The 22021-nt window shown below is 42.2% G+C and overlaps 2 protein-coding genes and 1 long non-coding RNA gene across 6 annotated transcripts in view; 1 reads left to right on the top strand and 2 right to left on the bottom strand.

Moving 5' to 3' along the window:
• The window catches only part of CPB2 (carboxypeptidase B2), a 51515-nt gene extending 48964 nt beyond the window's left edge, over window positions 1–2551 (bottom strand). The window contains exon 1 of the mRNA XM_005601367.4: window positions 1716–2551. Within this exon, the coding sequence (XP_005601424.1) occupies window positions 1716–1789 (74 nt within the window). The 5' untranslated portion in view covers window positions 1790–2551. The remainder of the gene's footprint in view (window positions 1–1715) is intronic.
• Window positions 2043–15350, top strand: LOC138918402 (uncharacterized). Its single transcript, XR_011427772.1, has 3 exons — window positions 2043–2199; window positions 9895–11896; window positions 14181–15350. It is a non-coding gene; the product is annotated as an uncharacterized lncRNA (long non-coding RNA).
• A 1548-nt stretch (window positions 15351–16898) lies between these two features.
• The window catches only part of LCP1 (lymphocyte cytosolic protein 1), a 78490-nt gene continuing 73367 nt past the window's right edge, over window positions 16899–22021 (bottom strand). For all 4 annotated transcript variants that reach the window (XM_023621598.2, XM_070239757.1, XM_070239758.1 and 1 more), the window contains exons 17-18: window positions 21814–21938; window positions 16899–18720 (exon numbers count right to left, since the gene is read on the bottom strand). In XM_023621598.2, coding sequence (XP_023477366.1) covers window positions 18588–18720; window positions 21814–21938 — 258 coding nt within the window. In that variant the 3' untranslated portion in view covers window positions 16899–18587. The remainder of the gene's footprint in view (window positions 18721–21813; window positions 21939–22021) is intronic.

Below are 22021 nucleotides of genomic sequence, written 5' to 3'. Positions count from 1 at the left end.
TCTCTTCCTAATTTCTAGATTTTTTAGAAGCAATTCAGTGCACTGAAGAGTTGAAATGAGGCAAAAGTAGGTTTAAAGGTAAATTCTACACTTACTGTTTGATTTGGGGCAAATGATTTCTTCTTCCTGAGGCTCAGTTTCCTCCTCTGTAAAATGTCTATCAAGATTCCTAGAGCATAGGCTTATAGGCATTTAATGAGGTAACATTTTTTTTTTTTTTTTTGCTGAGGAAGATTAGCCCTGAGCTAACATGTGCCAATCTTCCTCCACTTTATATGTGGGTTGCCGCCACAGCATGGCTGATGAGTGATGTAGGTCCGCGCCTGGGATCTGAACCTGAGAACCTGGGCTGCTGAAGCAGGGCATGCTATACTTAACCACTATGCCACAGGTCAGCCCAATGAAGCAACATTTCTAAGTACCTAGCCCCGTGCATGGGACAACACAGGTGCTAAATAACCATGCGTTTCCTCCTTTTCCCTCCCTGTCAATGATGCTGCTTCTGTCTGCAATAGCCAGGTTGGATGGGTTGATAATCAGTTTTCCTTCTTCTTTCTTCTTTACCTTTAATTAAAGCCAATTACCAAGTTATGGGATATTAGAAGTGACAAGGACCTTAGAAACGATACTCATCTGATTCCTTGAAAAAACAGAGAGACGTAAGTCACCAATTATTCTAGCAATTTGACTCCTATGTCAATTCCATAACAATCATTATTTGGTGATGGAATTGGTTGCTTCACACTTGATAACCATATTGAACAAAAAAGAATCAACCAATTATAGTTACTTCAGTAATGATGTGCAAACAGCTCTAGGCTCACAAATCAAGCTCTATTTTCTTAAATGCTATCCTATGGCTCTTTACGACTTAGAAAAGTTTTTTTGGTTGAATTTTCCCCGTTCCTGGTATGTCCTCTTCCCTCCTTGCCTTTCACTAACACGGGGAGAGGAACTTGCCTCGGAGATAATTGGAGAAGAAAAGGATTATAGAAGCAAAACAAAGGAAAAATAAGAAAATTCAAAAGGAAACAATTTCAATTTATAAAAGCCTAGATATTAACCAATCAGTTACAATATTACACACAGCCTGGAATTATTCATACCACGTATTACGTATGCTAGAGTATGACTTCATTTGTGTCCGTCTAGGTTGTTTATATTAGAAAATACCCAGGGACTCACTCTACTAAGCAAAATAAGAATTAGATACGCTCATGTGTGTGTTCTTTAAACACAACTCTTCTTCCCTTCATGCTCCATGCTGATTACCCACAGCCCAAACCTCCTGTTTGATAGCTTCACCATCTTCTCTCTCCTATGTTCCATGCACAAGAGGAAAATAAATTATCCACGGTTAACTCATTTTATATGTGAAGACAAGAAAAATATAAATCATGATGTGTTAGGATGTAAATAATTATTTTTATAAAAGATTCTATTTCTTTAATTTCCATAGCCACTCACTATACATATCATCTAGGGTTCTCTCAGTAATAAAACAAGAGCCAGGAAAGAAAAAAAGACCCTAGACCTGGTAAGATTCTTACTATCCTGAAATCTACTATTTGTCAGGGCAACATGGAAAGTTTCTGAAAGAGCTGACCTTCAAACTTTAACATTTTGCTCCCTAGTCCAGCGTGCTGACTGGATTCCAGGTGGGGCACACAAGTGGGGAAAATGACCCACCACCATCTAGGATTCCATTGGGTTACCTCTGAAATGCGAAGACATGTTGCTCACAGAAGAGGACGATGGCTACAAGGACTCCAAAGCTATCAAGCTTCATCCCAACACCACTTTGCTGTAAAACAAAATTCTCTGAAGAGAAAGGCCCTCGTGGCTGGTTACATCAGAGCCTTCTTTACACTCTAGTTAAACTATAATGGCATGTTCCCTCTCGTTTCCGTGATCAATCGATTTAGCTTCCATTTCCACCCTCAAAAAACAAGTATGGTGAGAGTTGTTGTTCTTAGTTTAGACTACCTAGAAAATATTTAACTCTTCAGAGAAGATGAGGCCAAGAATAGGAGGATAGAAATACAGCAGGAATGTGTCTGTTGGTTGAAGGACCATACCGTAGAGTACTGACCAGTGGATCATAATCCGTGCTGAGGTTTGTCTCCAGTGGAGTACTAAAAAGATCTTCACTCACCTTTGTCTTTGTCAACATTTTCAACTTAGATGAAGACATAGAAGGTGAGTTTCTTAAATTTATGGCTGATCCAAGGCTGAGAAGGAGAGCTCGTAGGGAGAATTGCAGAATCTCCATTCAAAGAGATTTTCCCTTGTCCACATGGAATGATGAGCCCACCCCTAAGAGAATAAGAATACTATGCTGTGGGGAGCTCTTCTGAGCAGTAAAGAAATCAGGTTGCTTCGAATCATGTTTATTTAGGAAGGTCGCCATAATAGCCATTATCTAAGTCAAGGCTCACCACACATTATTCTGTAGGTCGTATCTTATAACATTTTGCCTGGGCTGAGGTGACATCTAACCTCTGTAAATGGATGGAGCCCTGGAACCATCCCTACCTTCCCATTGGTAAACGCATTTGAATGTTCTTGTGGTCGGTTGGGGTAGGCAAATTTGCAAAACAAATCGACCTCCCCACAATGGACTTCTGAGAAGGAAAGGACTGAGATCTCAAACCTCTCTCTCTGTGGTTTGTAGTAGTTGTAACATATTTAATGGATCAGGGTGACCTCCACTGAAACTACGTTTTGTATAACAAAGAAGGAGAAAAAAGAAAATACATGTGTATCTGCTCATTTGTGGAGAAAGAAACAATGGAAGGAGAAATCAGAAATGAGATCCGTTACCTACCATGGAAGGGCACAAAACTGGGTGGAAAAGATGAAGGAACAGGAACAGGGTAGAAGAGATGGTGGAGGAACACTTCTTTGAGTAAAACTTTTTCAATACTTCTGAATTTAAGAAGCATGTTAATTTTCACATATTTGAAACAAAGAAGTAAGTAAAATGAACACAAACGAAAAAAATGAACTTAATTGTGTTTCAAGTGAGTAACAAGAACACAGAGGCGGCGAGGGGGAAAAACTAACCAAAGGGACTTACATCTTTTTTTAAAAACACAACAGTAACTTTAAAATAACTGTCAATAGTTAGAAGTTACTGACAAATCTTGTCAATTTTTGTGCTCTCCGTTTATATTGAATCCTAACTTTCCTCTCTGGGTTTATATTTCTTCATGCTGGAGCGATTTTTTAAAAGTTCCTTTGGTGATGATCTATTGCTGGTAAATTCTGTTCTGCTTTATTCTGCCGTCACTTTCCAAGACCAGTTTAGCTGAATGTAATATTCTAGCGTGACAGGTCCTCCGTTGTCTTTTGGCGTCTACTGTTGTCTGGTAGGAATCTGCCGTGAGGGTTACTGCTGTTCCTCTGCATGTCCGCTGTCCTTTCTGCTTGATGACTTTTAAGGGATTATTTTTATCTTTCTTGCTCCTCAGATCCATTACTCTAGATGTGGATTTATTTTTTATCACCTTGCTTGGTGCACAGAATGTACTTTTGATCTGAGGATTTAGATAGTTCTTCAATTTGGGAAAATCATTTATTATTTCTGCAGCTATTGTTTCTCTGCTAGTCCCTTTTAAGGGCTCCCTTTGGAGTTCCTTGATCTACTCTCCATGTCTTGTAACTGTCCTCTCGTGTTTTTAAAATCATAAGCTTTGTCTCCATATGCTGAGTTCCAGCACTACTGTCAAATTCACCAATTCGCTTTTTGTGTCTAATTCAGATGGCATAGTCAATTGAGGTGAGTTTTTTTTATTATTACTTCACTAACTGTATATATATATCTTTTGAAAATTTTCCAGCTGGTTCTTTTTCACATTTACCCATTTTGTTTTTATATCAGTATTTTAAAGTACCGTTTGAAAATATTTTAATTTTTTATGGATATGGCTCCTTCAGAGCTCTTGCTCAGAATCCTCGGGATCCTTATTGTAAAGTCTGTGTCAGACTACTTTAGGAGATTGATAATATTTGGGGTGCCTTCATGCTCTGAGCATTGACTTTGTTGCCTGCCTTTCTTAGCATTTGACTTCTTCTGTGATTTGGGCCTTGGATGGCAGGCTCATTCTGAAGTCTTTTGTTTTCCTTTTCTGTCTTTCTCCCTCTCTGAACACCTCTCCTTGTTTTGCACATGCCTCCACGCAGCCCCCGGGCTTCCAACCCAGAACCTTATCTTAAACTGGTTTTTCGAGCTTCTGTACCATGCTAGCATCTTGGCTTTCAGAGAGCCAGTCACCGGGCAGGGGTGACTTGACTTAGCTACTGGTTTAGTTACTAGTGGTTTAGTTACTCCTCTGTCTCCTACAGACCAGCAACTACTTAAAACCAGTCCTAGGCAGCAGTGGGCAGTATCTTTTTAAAATTGAGGTATTGTGCAGTAAAATGCACAGATTTTAAGTGTGCAGTTAGGTGAGTTTTGAAAAATATGTGCACTTGAGTAACCAACACCCCTATCAAGGTATAGAAAATTACCATCACTCCAGAAAGTTCCCTCACCCCTCCCAATCAATTTTCCCCATGCTAGCAGCCAGCATTCTAATTCTATCACCATAGATTAACTTTGCCTGTTCTAGAACCTCATGGAATCATATATTGTACTAGTCAGTTCGGGCTGCTACAACAAGAATACCATGGACTGGGTGGCTTAAACCACAAACATTTATTCCTCACAGTTCTGGAAGGTGGGAAGTCCAAGTTCAAGGTGCAGATTCCGTGTCTGGTGAGGACGTGCTTCCTGGTTCACAGATGGCCGTCTTCTTGCTGTGTCCTCACATGGCAGAAGGAAAGTGAGAGAGCTCTCTGGGGTCTCCTGTAAGAACACTAATCCCTTTCATGTGAGATCCACTGTCGGGACCTAATCACCTGCCAAAGACCTCACTTCCAAATATCATCACACTGGGGACTAGCTTTCAACGCATGAGTGCGGGGCAGGGGAGGGGGGACACAAACCTTCAGTCTACAGCATACAGCGTGCACTCTTTTGTATCAGGCTTCTGTTACTCAGCATGCTTTAAAAATTCTTTCGTGTTGTCACCTGTGCCAGTAATTGATTCCTTTTATTTCTAAGTAACATAACACTATTTGTTTATCCATTCTCCTGTTAATGGGCATCTGGGATCCTTGCAGTTTGGGGCTATTATGAACAGAGCTGCTATGAATAGACGTATAGAAGTTTTTTTGTGGACAAATGTTTTCATTTCTCGTGGATAAATATCTAGGAATGGCATTGCTAGGTAATAGGGATGTTTCATTTTTTAAGTAACTGTCGTGCCTTTTTCCGAGGAGGTTGAACCATTTTACACTCCGGCAAACAATACATTAGAGTTCTAGTTGGTCCACATCCTTGCTGGTATTTGAGGAAGTATTTTTCATTTTAGCCATTCTGGTGAGAGTGGTGGTATCTAATTTTGGTTTTACTTTACATTTCCATGATGACTAATGACGTTGAGAACTTTTTCTGTGCTTCTTGGCCATTTGTATATGTGTGTATGTGTGTTCAAATTGCCTGCCTAAGTTTTAATCAAATAATTTGTCTTATTACTGATATGTAGGAGTTATTTATATATTCTGGACATCAGTCCTTTATCAGAGATCAGTATCATGAATATATTTTCCTCCAGGAAGTGTCTGTTAAAGTCTTTGACTCTTCTGAAAAATTCAGTTGTTTGCTTTTTTGTTATTAGCTGGTAGGAGTTCTTTATATATTCTGGATACAACTCCTTTGTCAGAAACATGTTTTGTGATATTTTCTGCCACTTTGTGGCTTGCACATCTTTTATTGGTGTCTTTTGAAGAGCAGAAGTTTTTAATTTTGCTGAGTTCAATTTAGCAATTTTTCTTTAATGGTTAATGCTTTCTGTAAGACCTTGTCTAAGAAATTTTTGGCTAATTCAAGGTCATGAAAATAGCCTTCTTGCAGTTTTATAGTTTTGGCTTTTACTTTTAGGTTCATGATCCATCTCAAATTAATTTTTGTTTATGGTATGAAATAGGGATCAATATTCTTTAGTTTTCCTTATAGACATCCAGTTGTTCTGGCGCCATTTGCTGAAAAGACTTTCGTTTCCCCACGGACTTGCTTTGTCTTTGTGAAAAATCCATCGACTCTGTAAGTGTGAATCTATACCATTGAGTTTGCAGTGATTTTTTTCTAACAGGAATAATAACTAGAAGAGTTCTGTGTTTTATTTCTTAACGCTTTTTTCTCTTTATCCTTCAATTTGGTCACTTTCTATTGATCTGGCTTCAAATGCATTTCTTTTCCTTGCTATTGCAGTTTGCTGATAAGTCCATTGAAAGAATTCTTCATTTCTATCTTCTATTTTTCCTGTCTGACACCTGTGTGTGGATTTTCGGGGGAACTTCCTTCTCACTGCTGCATTTGCTTGTGTGTTCATGCATGTCGCGCATGGGCAAATTCTGCAGCTAGTTCTTTCGACCATTTCCTCTTTTGAAATCAGGTCACATTTTCTTACTTTTTCACTGGTTTGTAAATTTCTATTGAATGCCAGATATTATGTATAAAATGATAGCATAAACTAAAGTAAACAGCATTTATGCCCCGAATAGGTCACAGATCTCTTCTCTCAGGCCACTAGTGTGAAGGATTGAGTCAATCTCAGCTGCAGTTGAGCTGGGTGTGGGTTTTGCTGTTATTTTCATCAGATTTTATTTACCACAGACTTCAAACAATTTGAGGGCAGGATCAAATCCTTTTCTTTAGCAGATGTTGGGATCTGATTGCCTCAGGATTTGTCTCAGTTCTCCTGCTCTGCCCTCAGCCTTCCGCAGGCTCGGGGTTCCTGTCCCACTGGAGGGTCTCGCTCAGCTCTCCTGCCCCTCTCCCAGCCCAGGCAGCTGCTCTATGCCTTCTATAGTTTATACACCTAAAGTAGGATGATCCACAAAAGGTAAAAATTAAAGGTATGTAGAAAGAGACATCAACAAAACAGAAACAGAAGCTTGTGTGGAGCAAACAAAGAAATGAGCTATCAAGCCACAGAAAGACAGGGAGGAAACTTAAATGTTTATTGTGAAGTGAAAGAAACCAATATGAAAAGGCTACAAACTGTATGATTCCAATCGTATGACATTCTGGAAAAAGCAAAACTATGGGCACAGTAAAAAGACCAGTGGTTGCCAGGGGTTTGGGGGCAGGGAGGGAGGGACACATAGGGGGAGCACAGAGGACTTTTAGGGCAGTGAAACTATTCCGTATGACACCATAATTATGGACACGTGTCATTATACATGTGTTAAAACCTGCAGAATTTACAACACAAAGAGTGAACCCTAATGTAAATTATGGACTTTAATTAACAAGAACGTATCAATATTGATTTATTAATTATAACAAATTGTACCTTTATAGGAAAAACCTACCCAATTTCTCCCTCCTGTGTAAGCAAAAATGCAGTCCTTCCTCCTGCATTTTTCTCCTGTGACTCCTTTACTACTCACACAGAACACTTTACTTCTGACATTTCTAGTGATGAAGTATGTGTGGATTTTCCTCCCACCGAGCAATTCTCTGTAACCCTAGCTGAGTGTCCTATGGTTTAACTCAATTCGAACACTGTCTATCTCGAGATAATATCTGCTCCCACAGGTTAAGGACTCAGACCCACAGACTGCTTCTACCCCACTTCAGATGCCAATTGCAAGTAGTAGGTCCCAGGTTACCTACAACTTCTGTCCGACTTGGGTATAATTGGGGGTTCCCACAACCCCATCCTCAGGTTTGATAGTTCGCTAGAGTGGCTCACAGAACTCAGGGAAACACACACTTACATTTACCAGTTTATTAAAGGATGTGATAAAGGATTCAGATGAACAGCTGGATGAAGAGAATAGATGGGGCGAGGTCTAGGAGCATCCCAAGAGCAGGAGCTTCTGTCCCTGTGGAGTTGGGTGTGTCACTCTCCCAGTGTGGATATGTTCACCTACCAGGAAGCTCTCTGAGTCTCATTCTATTGGGATTTTTATAGAGGCTTCATCACGTAGTCATGATCTATCATTAACTCCATTTTCAGTTCTTCTCTCTTCTCAGGAGAATGGGGGGTAGGGCTGAAAATTCCAAACTTCTAATCATTGCTTGTTCTTTCTGGGGATTAGCCCTCATCCAGGAGCCATCCAGGATCCCACCCAAAGTTGCCTCAGAACAAAAGACATTCCTGTCACCCAGGAAATCACAAGGGTTTCAGGAACCCTATGTCAGGAGCTGGGATCACAGACCAAATATTAGAACAAAAGATGCTTCTAATGCTCTTATCATTTGGGAAATTCCGTGGGTTTTAGGAGCTCTGTGCCAGAAACAGGGACAAAAACCAAACATATATTTCTTATTATAAATCACAATAACACATAACCACACTAGTACAAGATGTAAATAACAGGGGAAACTCTGTGTGCTGGGTGGAGGGGCATGTGGGAACTCTGCATTTTCAAATCAATCTTTCTGTAAACCTAAAATTGATCTTTAAAAAGTCTATTAATTAAAAAAAAAGGTGGCAGTATTAAAATCAGACAAAATAAGTTCAATCAATGCAAATGATCAATTGGGATTGATAACAGGTATAATTAATATACAACAATCATTACACTTTTTGAGCTAAAGAAATCATTAATATGTAAAACAAAATGTGTTAGAAATACAAGGACAAATAAATAAAAACATAGGGAAGCCTTTAGCATACTACCATTTATTTATGAGAGCTTAAAAAGACAAAACGAGACACAGAGAATATACATCCTTTGTCCTAGTAAGAAACAGATGTCCTTTTCTGTATGAAAATTTGACTTTCGTTTATCTTTCTTATTCTATTCTCCTGAGAACTTGATAAAGGTAAAATATCAACTATATTCCACTCAACACTGCTTACGGTAGAAATAACCCCTGCTCGGTAAATTATATCTGAACTGGGACACACCATAAATGAGCTGATTGGGGCATCGTAGACTTGGGCTTCTCTGAATGTGATGACTTTTATAACTGGGACTGTCTCTACAGGGACCCTGGAAGCCATGCCTACGGAGTTAGTACAAAAGATCAGCCATTGTGGGGTCTGGGGCTGCTCAGCCATAGTGGTTCTTACACCTGCCTGATGTGAATCTCATTCCCTCACACCTGAAATGTCTTTTGGGGAGCCTGGGAACCTGTGTAGACTGCTTCATTGACTGCTTCAAGAACTGCAGTCACATGCTGCATAAAAATGTTTCTGTCAACAGTGGACCACATATACAACAGTGGTCCTGTAAGATTAGGACCATACAGCCTAGGTGTGTAGGAGGCTATACCATCTAGGTTTGTCTAGTACACTCCATGATGTTTGCACAACGACGAAATCAGCTAACGAAGCATTTCTCAGAATGTATCTGCGTCATTTAGCAACGTGTGACGGTACTCGAGTGGAAGAGGAAGTCCTGACATGGCTTTGCTTTCAAGCTTTGGCATGTATCTTACATGTGTCTGAGTAAACTGGTGCTGAGTGAGGCTGGTGAAAGTCTTGTGAGTCTGCATGCTTACTTGAACCTAGGAAGCTTCCCTGGTGAATGTTGCAAGATGGCACACCCAATTTCATTAATTTGTGGAGAGTGTAATAAAAGCATTGTTTACATCCATGCAAGCAGGGAATCGGAAAATTACAGGGATCATGCAGTGTACCAAGGCCAGTTAGTAACAGCAAGGCACTACAGGATAGGAACCTGGAGACAGACAGCCACATGGACAGGGCTGCCTGGTGGGAACTGTGACTTCCCGTTGAGGCATCCAGCCAGTGTTGGCTAATCCTGAAAGGAAGGAGCTGGAAGCATAAAAATCCTGACCTCACTGTCTTCCTTTCCTTTCTTCTCCAGCTGGATAAACAAACTGTGGCACATCCATACAATGAAATACTCCTCAGCAGTAAAAAGTAGACTACCGATCATGCTGATGAGGATTTTAGCCTGGTTACTTTTAAAAACTACAGATGAGAAGGAGGTTCCGAGGAGTGGAATTTGCTTGCCCTTTGATGAGAGATGTTTGCATCTGTGAAGGAAGTCTCCATCTGTGGGGGGTGTCTCCCTCTCTGCACCAGGAGGAAGGGGGGATGCCTTATCTCTGGAAACTCTTAATGGGGAAGGCAAGGACTTAAGTTGTTTACTCTCTGGCAACCTCGTGTAACTAACCCCCCCCCCCCCCAACAACATCCTCCTTTGTCTTTAGCTGAAGATAATATTTAAGCGGTGGCTTCTGCCATGTACTGAATCTGGTTTGATTCTTATCTAAAAGTTATAGGACCACCCAATAACCAGACCCTACCGGCACTGATACCATTTTAACAACTCTTTTAACACATTCTTTCCTTTGTCTTGTAAAGAGATAACTCACATTCCTATGCCTTAAATTTAGCCTTACTCTCCACCCATGTTTGCAGCAGTAGCTCTGACTGCCCATGGGTCCTGTCCCCATGCTATTCCACACTATTCTCTAAATAAAAGAGCACTACTGCCAGACCTTGAGAGTCCAAGAAATCTTTCTTTTGACTCCTCGGCTCACTGACCCCGCATCAATGCAAGAGGATGGACTAAACTCAAAAAGCATCCTGCCAAGTAAAACTGGCCAGATGCTGCAAGATTTGTACTGTATGATTCCATCTATCTAACATCGTATAAAAGACAAATGTTTAGAGACAGAAAACAGGTTAGTTGTTGCCAGGGGCTGGGGCTGGGGAGGAAGGGGTTAACTTACAGAGTGCAGGAGACTCTTTTGGAGCAATAGAAACAGTCTTTTTTTTTTTTTTTTTTTAAAGATTTTAGTTTTTCCTTTTTCTCCCCAAAGCCCCCCGGTACATAGTTGTATATTCTTCGTTGTGGGTCCTTCTAGTTGTGGCATGTGGAACGCTGCCTCAGCGTGGTTTGATGAGCAGTGCCATGTCCGCGCCCAGGATTCGAACCAACGAAACACTGGGCCGCCTGCAGCGGAGCGCGCGAACTTAACCACTCGGCCACAGGGCCAGCCCCAGAAACAGTCTTTTTATTTTGCTGGTAGTTACACCATTGCATACTGTTAAAACTCCTCCAACTTGATACTTCAGTTGAATTTATCATATGGAGAAAGAAACAAAGAAAACTAAAAGAAAAGAAGCAAGGAAGAAGCAAGGAAATGGAGATAGGTTTTTTCCTCATTCTTCATCTCTCCTTGAAATTTCTGATTTGGTACCTCCTGTGAGGAGTGAAAAGAATGCAGACATTTGATCAGATGGTCTCCACGCCTGGCTGACAGGCAAACCTCTTAGCTTCTCCAAGGTACAGCTTCTCCTTCTGAAAAATGAGGTTAATAAGAACCCACCTCAGAAGGCTGTTGTGAAGATTCAACGGGACAACATTTGAAAGTAACTGGCAAAGACAGCTGCTCGGTATGTCCCATTCATGTTAAAAAGATAAACCAGGAAGGGAGCTGGCAGGTGCCAAGAGGTTCTCTTCCCAGAGCCTCATCCAGCTCATCATGACCTTGGGGCCAGTTTGTTCTCTTCCTCTGCTGCTCCCAGAGAATTAGGTGATGACTCACTGCCCCAGAAGGCATTCTAGTCCTGGGGGCTCTATCCAATTGAATCATGCCGCCTGGGACCCAGCTAATTCGTACATTTGTTCCCCAGCCAATTTGGAACACGAGATGCTAAAAAAATAATACAGCGAGTGTTTCTTCAAGAGCCCTAACCCTCTGCCTTTATTAAGACTATGTCTAAGAAGATAACCTCTGCTGTGACAAGTGGTCTGCTTTGCTTTTCTCTCAACTGGAGTGGCCTGAGGATAAGGGCAAAGGCGCCTGTGATCTTGGCTGGCCTCACTTGGGTATGCAGCTCAGGCTTACTGTCAGGTAAGTGCTGTGAAAGTCAATTAATTTCATGACATTTTATTATGAGTTCAGGTGCAGCTCAATTTACAAGTTTTCCTTTCAAAATCACTCAGCCATTAAAGCTGCACAATCTTGGGAGGTTTTGAAGACACATAATTGATAAATGTTTTTTCTCTCCACACATTATCTCTCATGTTTATTCATGGAGAGTGAAGCAGTTCTATAATTTGCCAAAGGTTTGGCATATCTGGTCCCCTGAGTTTCTAAGGAGGAAGGAAAGATGATGCCATTTTGGAAGCTATTGAAGATGGGGATTTGAGGCTGAAGGCAGAGACTCTATCCCAGGTTCTGATTCCCTTGCTTTGGCTAGCAAGACCAATATCTGAGGCTTGTAGCACCAAGAGGGTTGCTTGGTACCCAGACAGGCAAATGCTTGTTGGCTGGATGATTAAACTGTGAGGAAAGCAAGGTTTGTCCTCGGAACACTTCTATCCCTTCATTCTCCCTTTCTAAAGCCTCACTCTCTTTTATTGGTCTCTCCACTTTTAAAGATGCTCCACCCAGGCCAGCCCTCTGAAAAGTACCCCAGGCTATAGACCAGCAATTCTCAAACTTGACTGCCAGTTAGCGTCATTTGGGGAGGTCTTAAACATCAATTATATCAGAACCTCCGAGGGAAGGGCATAGGCATCAGCATTTTTTAAAGCTCCTGAGATTATTCCAATGCGTAGCCAGGTCAGAGATCAGCTTCTCTGGACCAGTGCTTCTCCTAGGGTTGTCTGTGGGTCACAGAATCTCCCGGGGTATTTGTGGAAAATGCAGACTCCTGGGCCCATCGGCTCTATGGGCACTGAATCTCAAGGTGGCATCTGCGAAGTTGTGTTTTAACAAGCTCCCCAGGTGATTCTTAAGCACCTTGAATTCTGAGAATCACTCCTAAACCTTTCACTAGTCCATCTGTTTCCCATGATATGATAGTTCTTGTTCCCCATCGGCCGTACTAGTTTTTCAGGTCCTCAAAGAGAACAAACTTCTTCCATCCTCTGGACGGTCACATACTATAGCCATTCATTTGGAAGGCACTGTCCTCTCCCTCTTTGCCATTAGGGAATTGGCAAAGATAACAAGGATGTAGCTCTACCTCTGGAAAGTCATTGTAAAGTACATGTTTTGGGGGAGAAAAGAGTAGGCACTGGAGGGACATGATCAACTCTCCCTGGGACAGTTTGGTTTACTAAGTTACCTATTGTCCCTGGAAGTCATAGAGAGATTGCTCCAGAGATGGTTGGGGGAACGCCAGTAGGTTTGATGTAGGCAGTGAAGGGACAGGAGGGAAAGCTTAAGAGATGTGGCACCAACGGGATCAGATGCACTAAAGTGGCAGCCCTGAGCAGCCAGCGAGAGAAGGCTGTGCCAAGACACCTTAGATGTACCCAGCAGGGCCAGGAAGATGCAGCTCTTCGGGCCTGTGCTGGGGAACGGGTACCATGGGGAAGAAAGGGATGAAGCGGGAGAGGGGCCACAGAGGGCAAGGCTGGATGGTGGGGGATGCCCTCAAATGGAAGGAAGAGCCACTCCCGGTACTGGGTACTGATGATGGGAAAACATTAGTGGAAAGTTATTTTAATCTCTCAAGTCTAGTGTAGTTGAGAAAGTGTAATTTAAGTTAAAGCTGGTTAATTTAAGTACCTGTCAACTGTAGATCTTTTAAGAAGACTTCCATTCTTTTAGGACAGTGTTTTTCAAACTTTAATGTGCACGTGAATTAACTGAGGATCTTATTAAAATGCAGATTCTAATTCAGTCAGTCTGGGGTGGGGGCTGAGATTCTGATTTCTAACCATCGGTGGGGGACCCTGGCCTGAGCACCACACTTAGAGCAAGGAGGTTTGAGCATTTAGGCCTCATAATGGTGGGCCCATGGTCCAAACAAGTCCAGAAATGCTACTGAATCGTCAACATCTATGTCAGATAACACATAGCTTTAGAATTCAATATTTGCATGCATTCTAATCCTCTAGAAGTTGCTATTCCAAAAATGATACGATGGCTCTCTATTAACCAAAATGCTTGTTTAAATGGAGCTCTCAAATTTTGACATGCCAGATAACATAAAAATTCCTGCCATTGGCCAACGTGTCCCCGAGTTGTTAACGGTGAGATAGTGGGTATTGACTAGATTATCTATGTTTTTGTGCCTGACATGAGGTGGATTATTAAATATATGTAGACTTTAGACATGGGAAAATATTTACACAATTTTATTTCTTTTCTTTCTTTCTTCTTTTTTGTCACCCATGCACAGACTCAATTGGCAAACTCTGTCTTCCAGAAATAGGGAGAGAGAGAGGACACTGAGTAAAGAGCAGTCCTTGGCAGCTGAGAGTTGAATTACTGGAATTTTATTAGGAAACTGTCAAAGTAACTAGATTTCACAAGAGGATCAGTCAACGCTGCTACCTTGTTCTGAGCATCAGCTCTGGTTACTGGATGTGCCGGGCAAAACAGTGTCAAGTTCACTAGGAGAGCGCTGCCAGCATTTGATCTAAGCATGTTGGTACATAGGGGTGGACAGAGAACAAAGGTCGATGATATCTCAGCAGCTGCTGTCTGACAACAGGTACAGTAACTGCAAGGAAAGTGAGCCCAGGAGCCCCCAGGACACTGGGAACACGTGGAAATGACTCTCATGCCTTAAGCATCAGTCTGAGATGGGCTGGTGTGAGGTGGGCTGAGTTTATGTAGTTTTTACAATAGAGACCACAGCTATGCTCCCAGGGACAGACTAGTGGGTGTGTGTGGAGATGGATAAAGTCACCAGGTTGGCTGAGACTTTAAAAGCTCATCTAGTCCAATGCATTGTCTCAGACAGGCTCTAATGTCTTAACTTCCAGACAAATAGGAATCCATTCCATTCCAATAACTCTGCAGGTAAGTCTATTTCGCAACTTTTCTCAAAATGACATCTGTTTGGCATTTCCCACAGTCAGGAACCATTTGTTCATGTCTAATGCAAATTAATTTTAGAAAGTGACTGAGCTCTTATTAAAAATCTAGAAAAGTGCTTGGCTCTGCAGAGGACATCAGCATGTGTAAGGCATGGCTCCTGCCCCCTTCTCGTTAGTCAGAACTCAGCCCTCCTGCAAAGATTCGTTAATCCTTCATTCAGAATTTCGTTTTCCCCTGAGCTTCCATACTCTATCTACAGGTTTGTGACAGCGGTTATCACATTGTGCTGTTTATTACATTTAGTGTGTGTGTGCACACTGGCTCCTTGCTGGATTAACATGCTTCTTTAGACATAAAATGGAGAAGTTGGGATGGGCTCAAGGGTCCATCTCAGAACAGGGTTCTTTGTCAAATAATTTGAAGAAACTTGAGGGGATTTATGTCTTACTATCTAATGTTCAATACCTTTGCTGGAGCAGAAACTTGATAAGAACCCATCAAATTAAAATGAACATTCTGAGCACAAGACGTGAGTATAATATTACTTATTGTGGCCTTATTTGCTGTGGCAAAGGATTGGACAAAAGGACATATATCCATTTATAGGCCACTGGTTAAACACTTTGGCACACCCATACAACAGAATCCTGTGGACGTGTGGGAAAGATTGAGGCAGGCCTGCCAGTACTAACATGGAACAATCTCCAAGATATGGTGTTAAGTAAAAAAATGAGACACAGGGTGATGTTTATAGTATGCTAATGTTTGTAATAAAAACGGTGTGTGTGTGTGGAATATCTGCATAGAATATTTCTAGAAGGATACAAAAGAAATTGGTAACAGCGGTTGCTGACTAGGAAGGGAACTGGGGAATTGGGACAGAGGTAGCGGTGGGTTGATAAACTAGCTCTCTGGGGATAAAAAGCTCTATTTGTGCAGTTTGATCATTTCTGTGGTATAAATATTCCCATCATGGCCAATTTCAAGATAACAATGGTTTGACCATAGGTTCACAAAATTGGAGGCAATTTGAGTCAAGACGAGATGGCTTCAAAGCATCCCACTAGACACTGGGGTGGGAAAGTGGCCTCACTTCCCATTGTAGACTCTTTGGTACCATTTTAATTTCTGATGCCATACTTGGATTCACTATTTAAAATGTAACGATAAACTTTTAAATTTAGGAAAATTATCTTGCTTAGATTGTTGTATTCTGTTATCTGTCTCTTCTCCAAGAGAGTCTTAGCTTTCCTCCCTTGATGGTACTTGTTCTGCTTTCCTGTACCTTGTTCAGTCTTTCTGTTTAAGAGACCTATCAGTGCAGTCTTGTCCAAAAAACACTTAACGTTTGTAGCTCTTGATATGTAGGGAAGGCAGCTACCTCCAAGTGAAGAAGCTGCAGGAATGCTCAAGTCAGGAAAGAGCCATCTCCAAAGAGCTGCTGCTGGTGAAGCCCAGAAGCCCAGAATCCTAGCAGCTGTGTGGGTGTGTGGTACCTGTGCAGGTCGGGATGTGAGCAGGCCAAATAGATGCCTCTCTGTCACAGCAGCACACCTGAGAGGGAGCTGGCTGCAGCAGAATTCCTCAGTAACTGCCCTGCCCCTGCCGAGCCCCCCGCCAGCCAAAGTGAGGCCCAGCCAGGCTAGAGAGGAGACCCCCAGGTACTGCCAGCCCAAAAGACTTCCTCTCAATCACTTGAGAAGCCGTTTTGCACCAATCCCCAAATCTGGCTTTTGTTCTGTGTTCAATGTGTTTCTGAGAATTTGTGTCCCTAATTCTAGCTTCCTCTCTGTCTAACTCACTCCAACTTACTCTTCTGTTTTCAGCTAAAATATGTCCACCCAGACTGTTTCCTCTGTCATAAGCTCCAGTCTCACCACGCCCTTATTAATCACTTATCGCACCTGTCAGTTTACTTGTTTAGCGTCTGTCTTTCCCGATCAGCTGAGCGGATTGCCGGGCTCATTTATAGGCATACTGCCAGTGCCTAGCACACATTGGCGCTCAATGCATGTTGGCTGAATGAATTAAGAAGTTATAGTAGACTCTTATAAAACCTTCAAAAGACATCCGCTACAGGGAACATTTTATTTGGAGAGAAGTTGAGCATTATTTTATCTTCACTTTCCATTAAGGCAGTAACATTCTTCCTGGAGACAGATGGGGGAGAATCATCTGAGGCTACATTAAGTGCAGATTAAGACAAAGCCAACCACTTTGCATTCAGATGCAGCAGAAATACAGGTTATGGGCTGGGAGAAGGCACACATTGGCTTCCTGAGCCCACTGCCAAGCGACAGATCCAGGGCGATACATTTCAATTGCTTTGAAAAATGGCTAATTTCGTTACATATCACCCCTAAAGAAGATTGCTCATCGACAAGTCCTTCAGCGCGATGGAGAGAGTCTAGTGTTGGTTTACAATGCTCTGTTGCTTTTTGGCCTTTGGTAGGTTTTCACGGAAATCATATAACCTGTTAGGGCTGCTCAATTTCACACTGTTCCTCTGGTTTTGTTTGGGAATTCTTGAATTATCCAGTAAATTAGCTCTGCATAAAGCAACTCAGCCAGTTCTTATCCAGCTTGACACTTGGTAAGTAAGTGTGTATGTGAGTTTGGGGGATGGGATAGGGGTGAGGTGGGGATGCTGTTCATTGGCACATATTGCCCCCTGGGAGCTTGCGGGTGGCAAAAGCTTCCACAGTACCAAAACAGTAATCATTGAAAATATGGCCTGGCAGCAATCAGATACACTAAGGTCTAAGAGCAGAAGCAAGCAGAGGATTGTTCCCCCTCACCAGATATTTAGCCATACCACAATAACTAGATCCAACATGCAGGGCTAAATACATGGAGAGGGAGCGCCAAAGCATCGTTTTGCTATGGCTCCATGCTGCCCCCTAGTGGTCAACTCCTCAATTACACCCACTTTGGATCTCACCTTCCGCCAAGAGTTAAGACTATTTAAGACACAGCATTCAAGATGTTAGATCTGGTCTGAGCCCAAATCCTAGGGTTAAAGACAGAGGGCTTCCTAATGGCTGGAAGAAAACAAAAACTGATGACATTCGAGATCCTAGTTTTGAGGAAAGGCTCTGATGATGAGTCTTACTTCTGCCGGTTACCAGAAACTCTGGGACCCCGACAGCCTGACCAATTTGTCAGATGATCTAAATGGCCCAGAGATGAGGATGGGCAGCAGGGGCGGGCCATCGAGAAGGCATTGTTCTGAGAGGCTGGAGAGCAAAGCCACAGGGAGATGGAGTGGAGGAGAAGGGGGACAGAAAGAAAGGGTTGTAGCAGATCAAACGTTGGCCTCCAGAAACAGGCTTTGGGACTGGTTCGATGTTTCCCCCCTCCCAGTCCTCACCTTGAACAAAAAGGCAGCCAAATTAAGCTGGTTTGAAAGATTACGTTAAAATTAATAACACCGCAGCTTTTATACTTGACTAATGGCAAAAGCAGGAAAGGTGCCTGGAAAATAGGTTCTTTTTTTCTCTAGATTTTCAAAGCAATAAATTCAATGATAAAAAAATATTTGTAAGAGATTGGGTCTTTTGCAAAGAATTAAGCACTTTTTGTTAAATACAGAAGAGGCTACTTGGCTGAACAAATATACACTTTTTGGAATCTTGTATAATGTCACCAAGTTGAAAACTCTGGAACGGCTTGAACCGTCCCCGCGCTTCTTGGGAGCATCCAGGAACAGCCAGGAACAAGCAGCCAGGAACGAGCATGCGCCTCCAGCCCCGCCCCACAGGCCTTACACCCTCTTCATGCCTTTCCCCATGAGGCAAGCAAACACCGTCATGACCATTTTGGGGTTCACTTCCACCAGGTCTTCTGGAAGGGCATACACTCTTGCTCCAATTTTTCGGGCCATAGAGATGGCATACCTAAAAGTGAAAGGAGGGGAAGAATGAGGAGAATCTGAGCAACAAAGTATGAAGGGGACCCCTCAGGACCATAGTTATAGTCATTCTATCTACTATAATCTATATACCATACAGAGCTCACTCCGGGCATGGTTGGAACCAGTCATTGGCATCCTCCCACTTTTGTGGGCAAACCTTGGCTCAACAAAGCTCCTGACTCCATCATACTTGCTGCCTAGCTTCCTGAAAATTATCAAATTTATTATTTATCCTTAGAGATCTTCCCAGTTCCTGCCACTTTTCTCGTTTTAATTTTTTTTGCTGAGGAAGATTCATCTTGAGCTAACATCTGTTGCCAATCTTCCTCTATTTTGTATGTGAGCCATTGTCACAACATGGCTACTTGTAGACAAGTGGCATAGATCCACACCTGGGAACTGAACTCAGGCCACCAAAGTGGAACGCGCCGAACTTAACCACTAGGCCACTGTGGCTGGCCCTCCTGCCACTTTTGATGCCTACACCATGAGTATTCTCTTGGGCTATATTTACTAGAAAAAGTGAAAGAACTGAGCAAGAATGTGCACTAGGAAAAGTTTACAGACTACATTTCAACTGCAGAAACATTTTTACAAGGAAGAAAAGAAGGAAGATGTATCTGTAACACCTTGACCTCACACATCAATTCCTTTATTCCTTGTTCCAGTTCAACCTTTGCCCACATAGACATATAGTTATTTATGTTACTATAGCACTAGAATAGCCAGAGTTTTATATTACACTTTTTTCATATAAGATTATCATAGCTGTACCAGAACGTTGTTTCTTTGTTGATAGCTATGTGAAGATAATTTTGATTAGTTGTTATCTATTTTCAAATAAGCCCATGCTACTACCTGTCAGTTCTTTTATCCACCTCGTTTATGATCTAGTAACCTCCTACAGTGGCAACTCAGAGACTCTCCTTCTGCTCAAGGCCCCATGCCTCTCTCTGCACTCCTAAAATAACTTTACCTTTACTTTATTGATCAAACTAAATTAACAGCATCTGGCAAGAGTAGTCCCCATGCCTTCTTCTTGTCCGTCTCTCAATCACTTCCTCTATATTAATTACTAATGAAACAAAATTTATTTTTCCATTATAAAATGTAGAGAGAAAATCATTGAAAAATTAGAAAAGAGAGCTTCAAAAAATCATGCACAACTTGCGACCACATCATAACTGCTTTTAGCATTGTGGGTAATTCCCTTTACCCATTTTTCTAAGTAATTTTGCATCTTGCCCTTACAGGATGGTGTTCAGGAACCTGGGCTCTAAACTCAGACTGAATCTCAGCTGAACCATTTAACAATTATAAAACCTTAGGCAAGTTTCTTAAAGGTAATCACATCCCTCTTGGACATCTGGGATCAAGACCTTTTCAAGGTCTTTTATTTTTTTTAAATTTCTGGGTCCTGATACATGTTTCCTCCCCTCTCCCTGGCGTATTCTTCCTGTCTCCGTCACCTGTCTGGCTCCCTCTTACCCGTCCTCTCCATCCATCTCAGCTGAGATGCTATCTGCCCTGTAGAGCTGCAGTTCCCTTCCTGTCCCCTCCAGAGCACCCTGTCCTCCCCCTTCCATACCACCCCTCCCACTCTTTTGTAATGGCCATTTAGTTATTTATCTTCTCTGCATTAGATTGTGCTAAACATCACCATACCAGGAACACAGGTCCCCACTTTCCCAAACTGAGAACAGAGGGCAGGGCACCATGGCATTATATGTGTAATAAGCCTGCTGGACACCAGTCCCCTGTTAGCTCTGGACCTGTGTCATGGGTTGAATTGTGTCTCCCCCAAGAGATATGTGGAAGGTCTATCCCCTAGTACCTCAGATTGTGACCTTATTTGGAAATAGGGTTGTTTAAGATGTAATTAGTTAAGATGAGGTCATGCTGGAGTAGAGTAGGGCACTACTCCAGTCTGACCAGTGTCCTTAGAAGAGGAGAAGAGACACAGACACACACACAGAGGGAAGATAACCATGTGAAGTCCAGACACACAGTAGAGAAGGCCACTAGAAGATGGGGTCAGAGATTAGAGTGATGCATCTCTAAGCCAAGGATTGCTGTCACTTTTTTCTTTTTTTTTTTTGGTGAGGAAGATTGGCCTTGAGCTAACATTTGTTTCCAATCCTCCTCTTTTTTTTGCTTGAGGAATATTGTCCCTGAGCTAACATCTGTGCCAATCTTCCTCTACTTTGTATGTGGGACACCACCACAGCATGGCTTGATAAGCAGTGTGCAGGCATGCACCTGAGATCTAAACCTACAAACGCTGGGCCACTGAAGTAGAGCATAAAAACTTCCCCACTCTGCCACTGGGCCAGCCCCAAATTTCCGTTATTTTAAGTCACCGTGTTTGTGGTATTTTCTCATGATGGCCCTAGGAAAGTAATACCACCTGCTCTGAGAAAGGGTTCTCTCTAGAGTAGAGGTCAGCAAACTTTCCATAAAGGACCAGAGAGGAAATATTTTAGACTTTGCAGGCTTTGTCACAACTACTCAACTCTGCCATTGTGGCAGGGAAGCAGCTATAGAAAATATATAAATAAATGGGCATGGCTGTGTTCCAATAAAACTTCACTCATAAAGGCAAACAACAGGCCAAATTTGGCTCATGGACTGTAGTCTGCCGACCCTCATTCTATCTGGTAAAGCAAATGGCAGCTGCTCTCAGGCTGGTGAAGGCTCTGGTCTTGAACCCCACCCCTGCCCATTCCTATCCATGGATATTCACAAATAGGCTGTTTGGGCCTGCCATGTATAAACTTTATTTAGGAAGTCTCCGATAGATTATGACTAGGAAATTGGTTTTGTGAAACTATAGGTTTGCTTATTAATTGGAGGAATGTTCTTGCTGTTTTTTGTCTTGCTCCCTCTAACACTAGGAGCCTTAAACTGCTATTACACAATATCTAAAATAATGATGATGGGGCACAATAAGTCACGAGAAGAAAAAGCATCAACAGTGAAACTAAAGTGCTTGCACAAAGGCACGAGCAATTGAGTTGAGAGCTCTCCGGTTGCCAGTTGGGTCCCGCCCTCCCTGACCTCAAGTTTATTTACGTACTTTGCATTGTTGAGTTTCTCTTCGTCGTCCAGGTTTTCTGTCTTCAGAAGGTCATAGTTAATGGAACCTGGTTGAATGGCATCGATGAGATCCAGAACAGGCAGGCTTGTACTGATCTTCGGGTCCTGCACAGAGACAAAGGGTGGGCTTTATCAATATGCCCCTAAGTTACTTCTATTTCGCTTAAGAGAAGTGGGTGCTTTCTTCC

The sequence above is a fragment of the Equus caballus genome, chromosome 17 (assembly GCF_041296265.1).
Source record: "Equus caballus isolate H_3958 breed thoroughbred chromosome 17, TB-T2T, whole genome shotgun sequence".
Lineage (NCBI taxonomy): Eukaryota > Metazoa > Chordata > Mammalia > Perissodactyla > Equidae > Equus > Equus caballus.
This window is presented reverse-complemented; position numbering and strand designations above follow the sequence as displayed.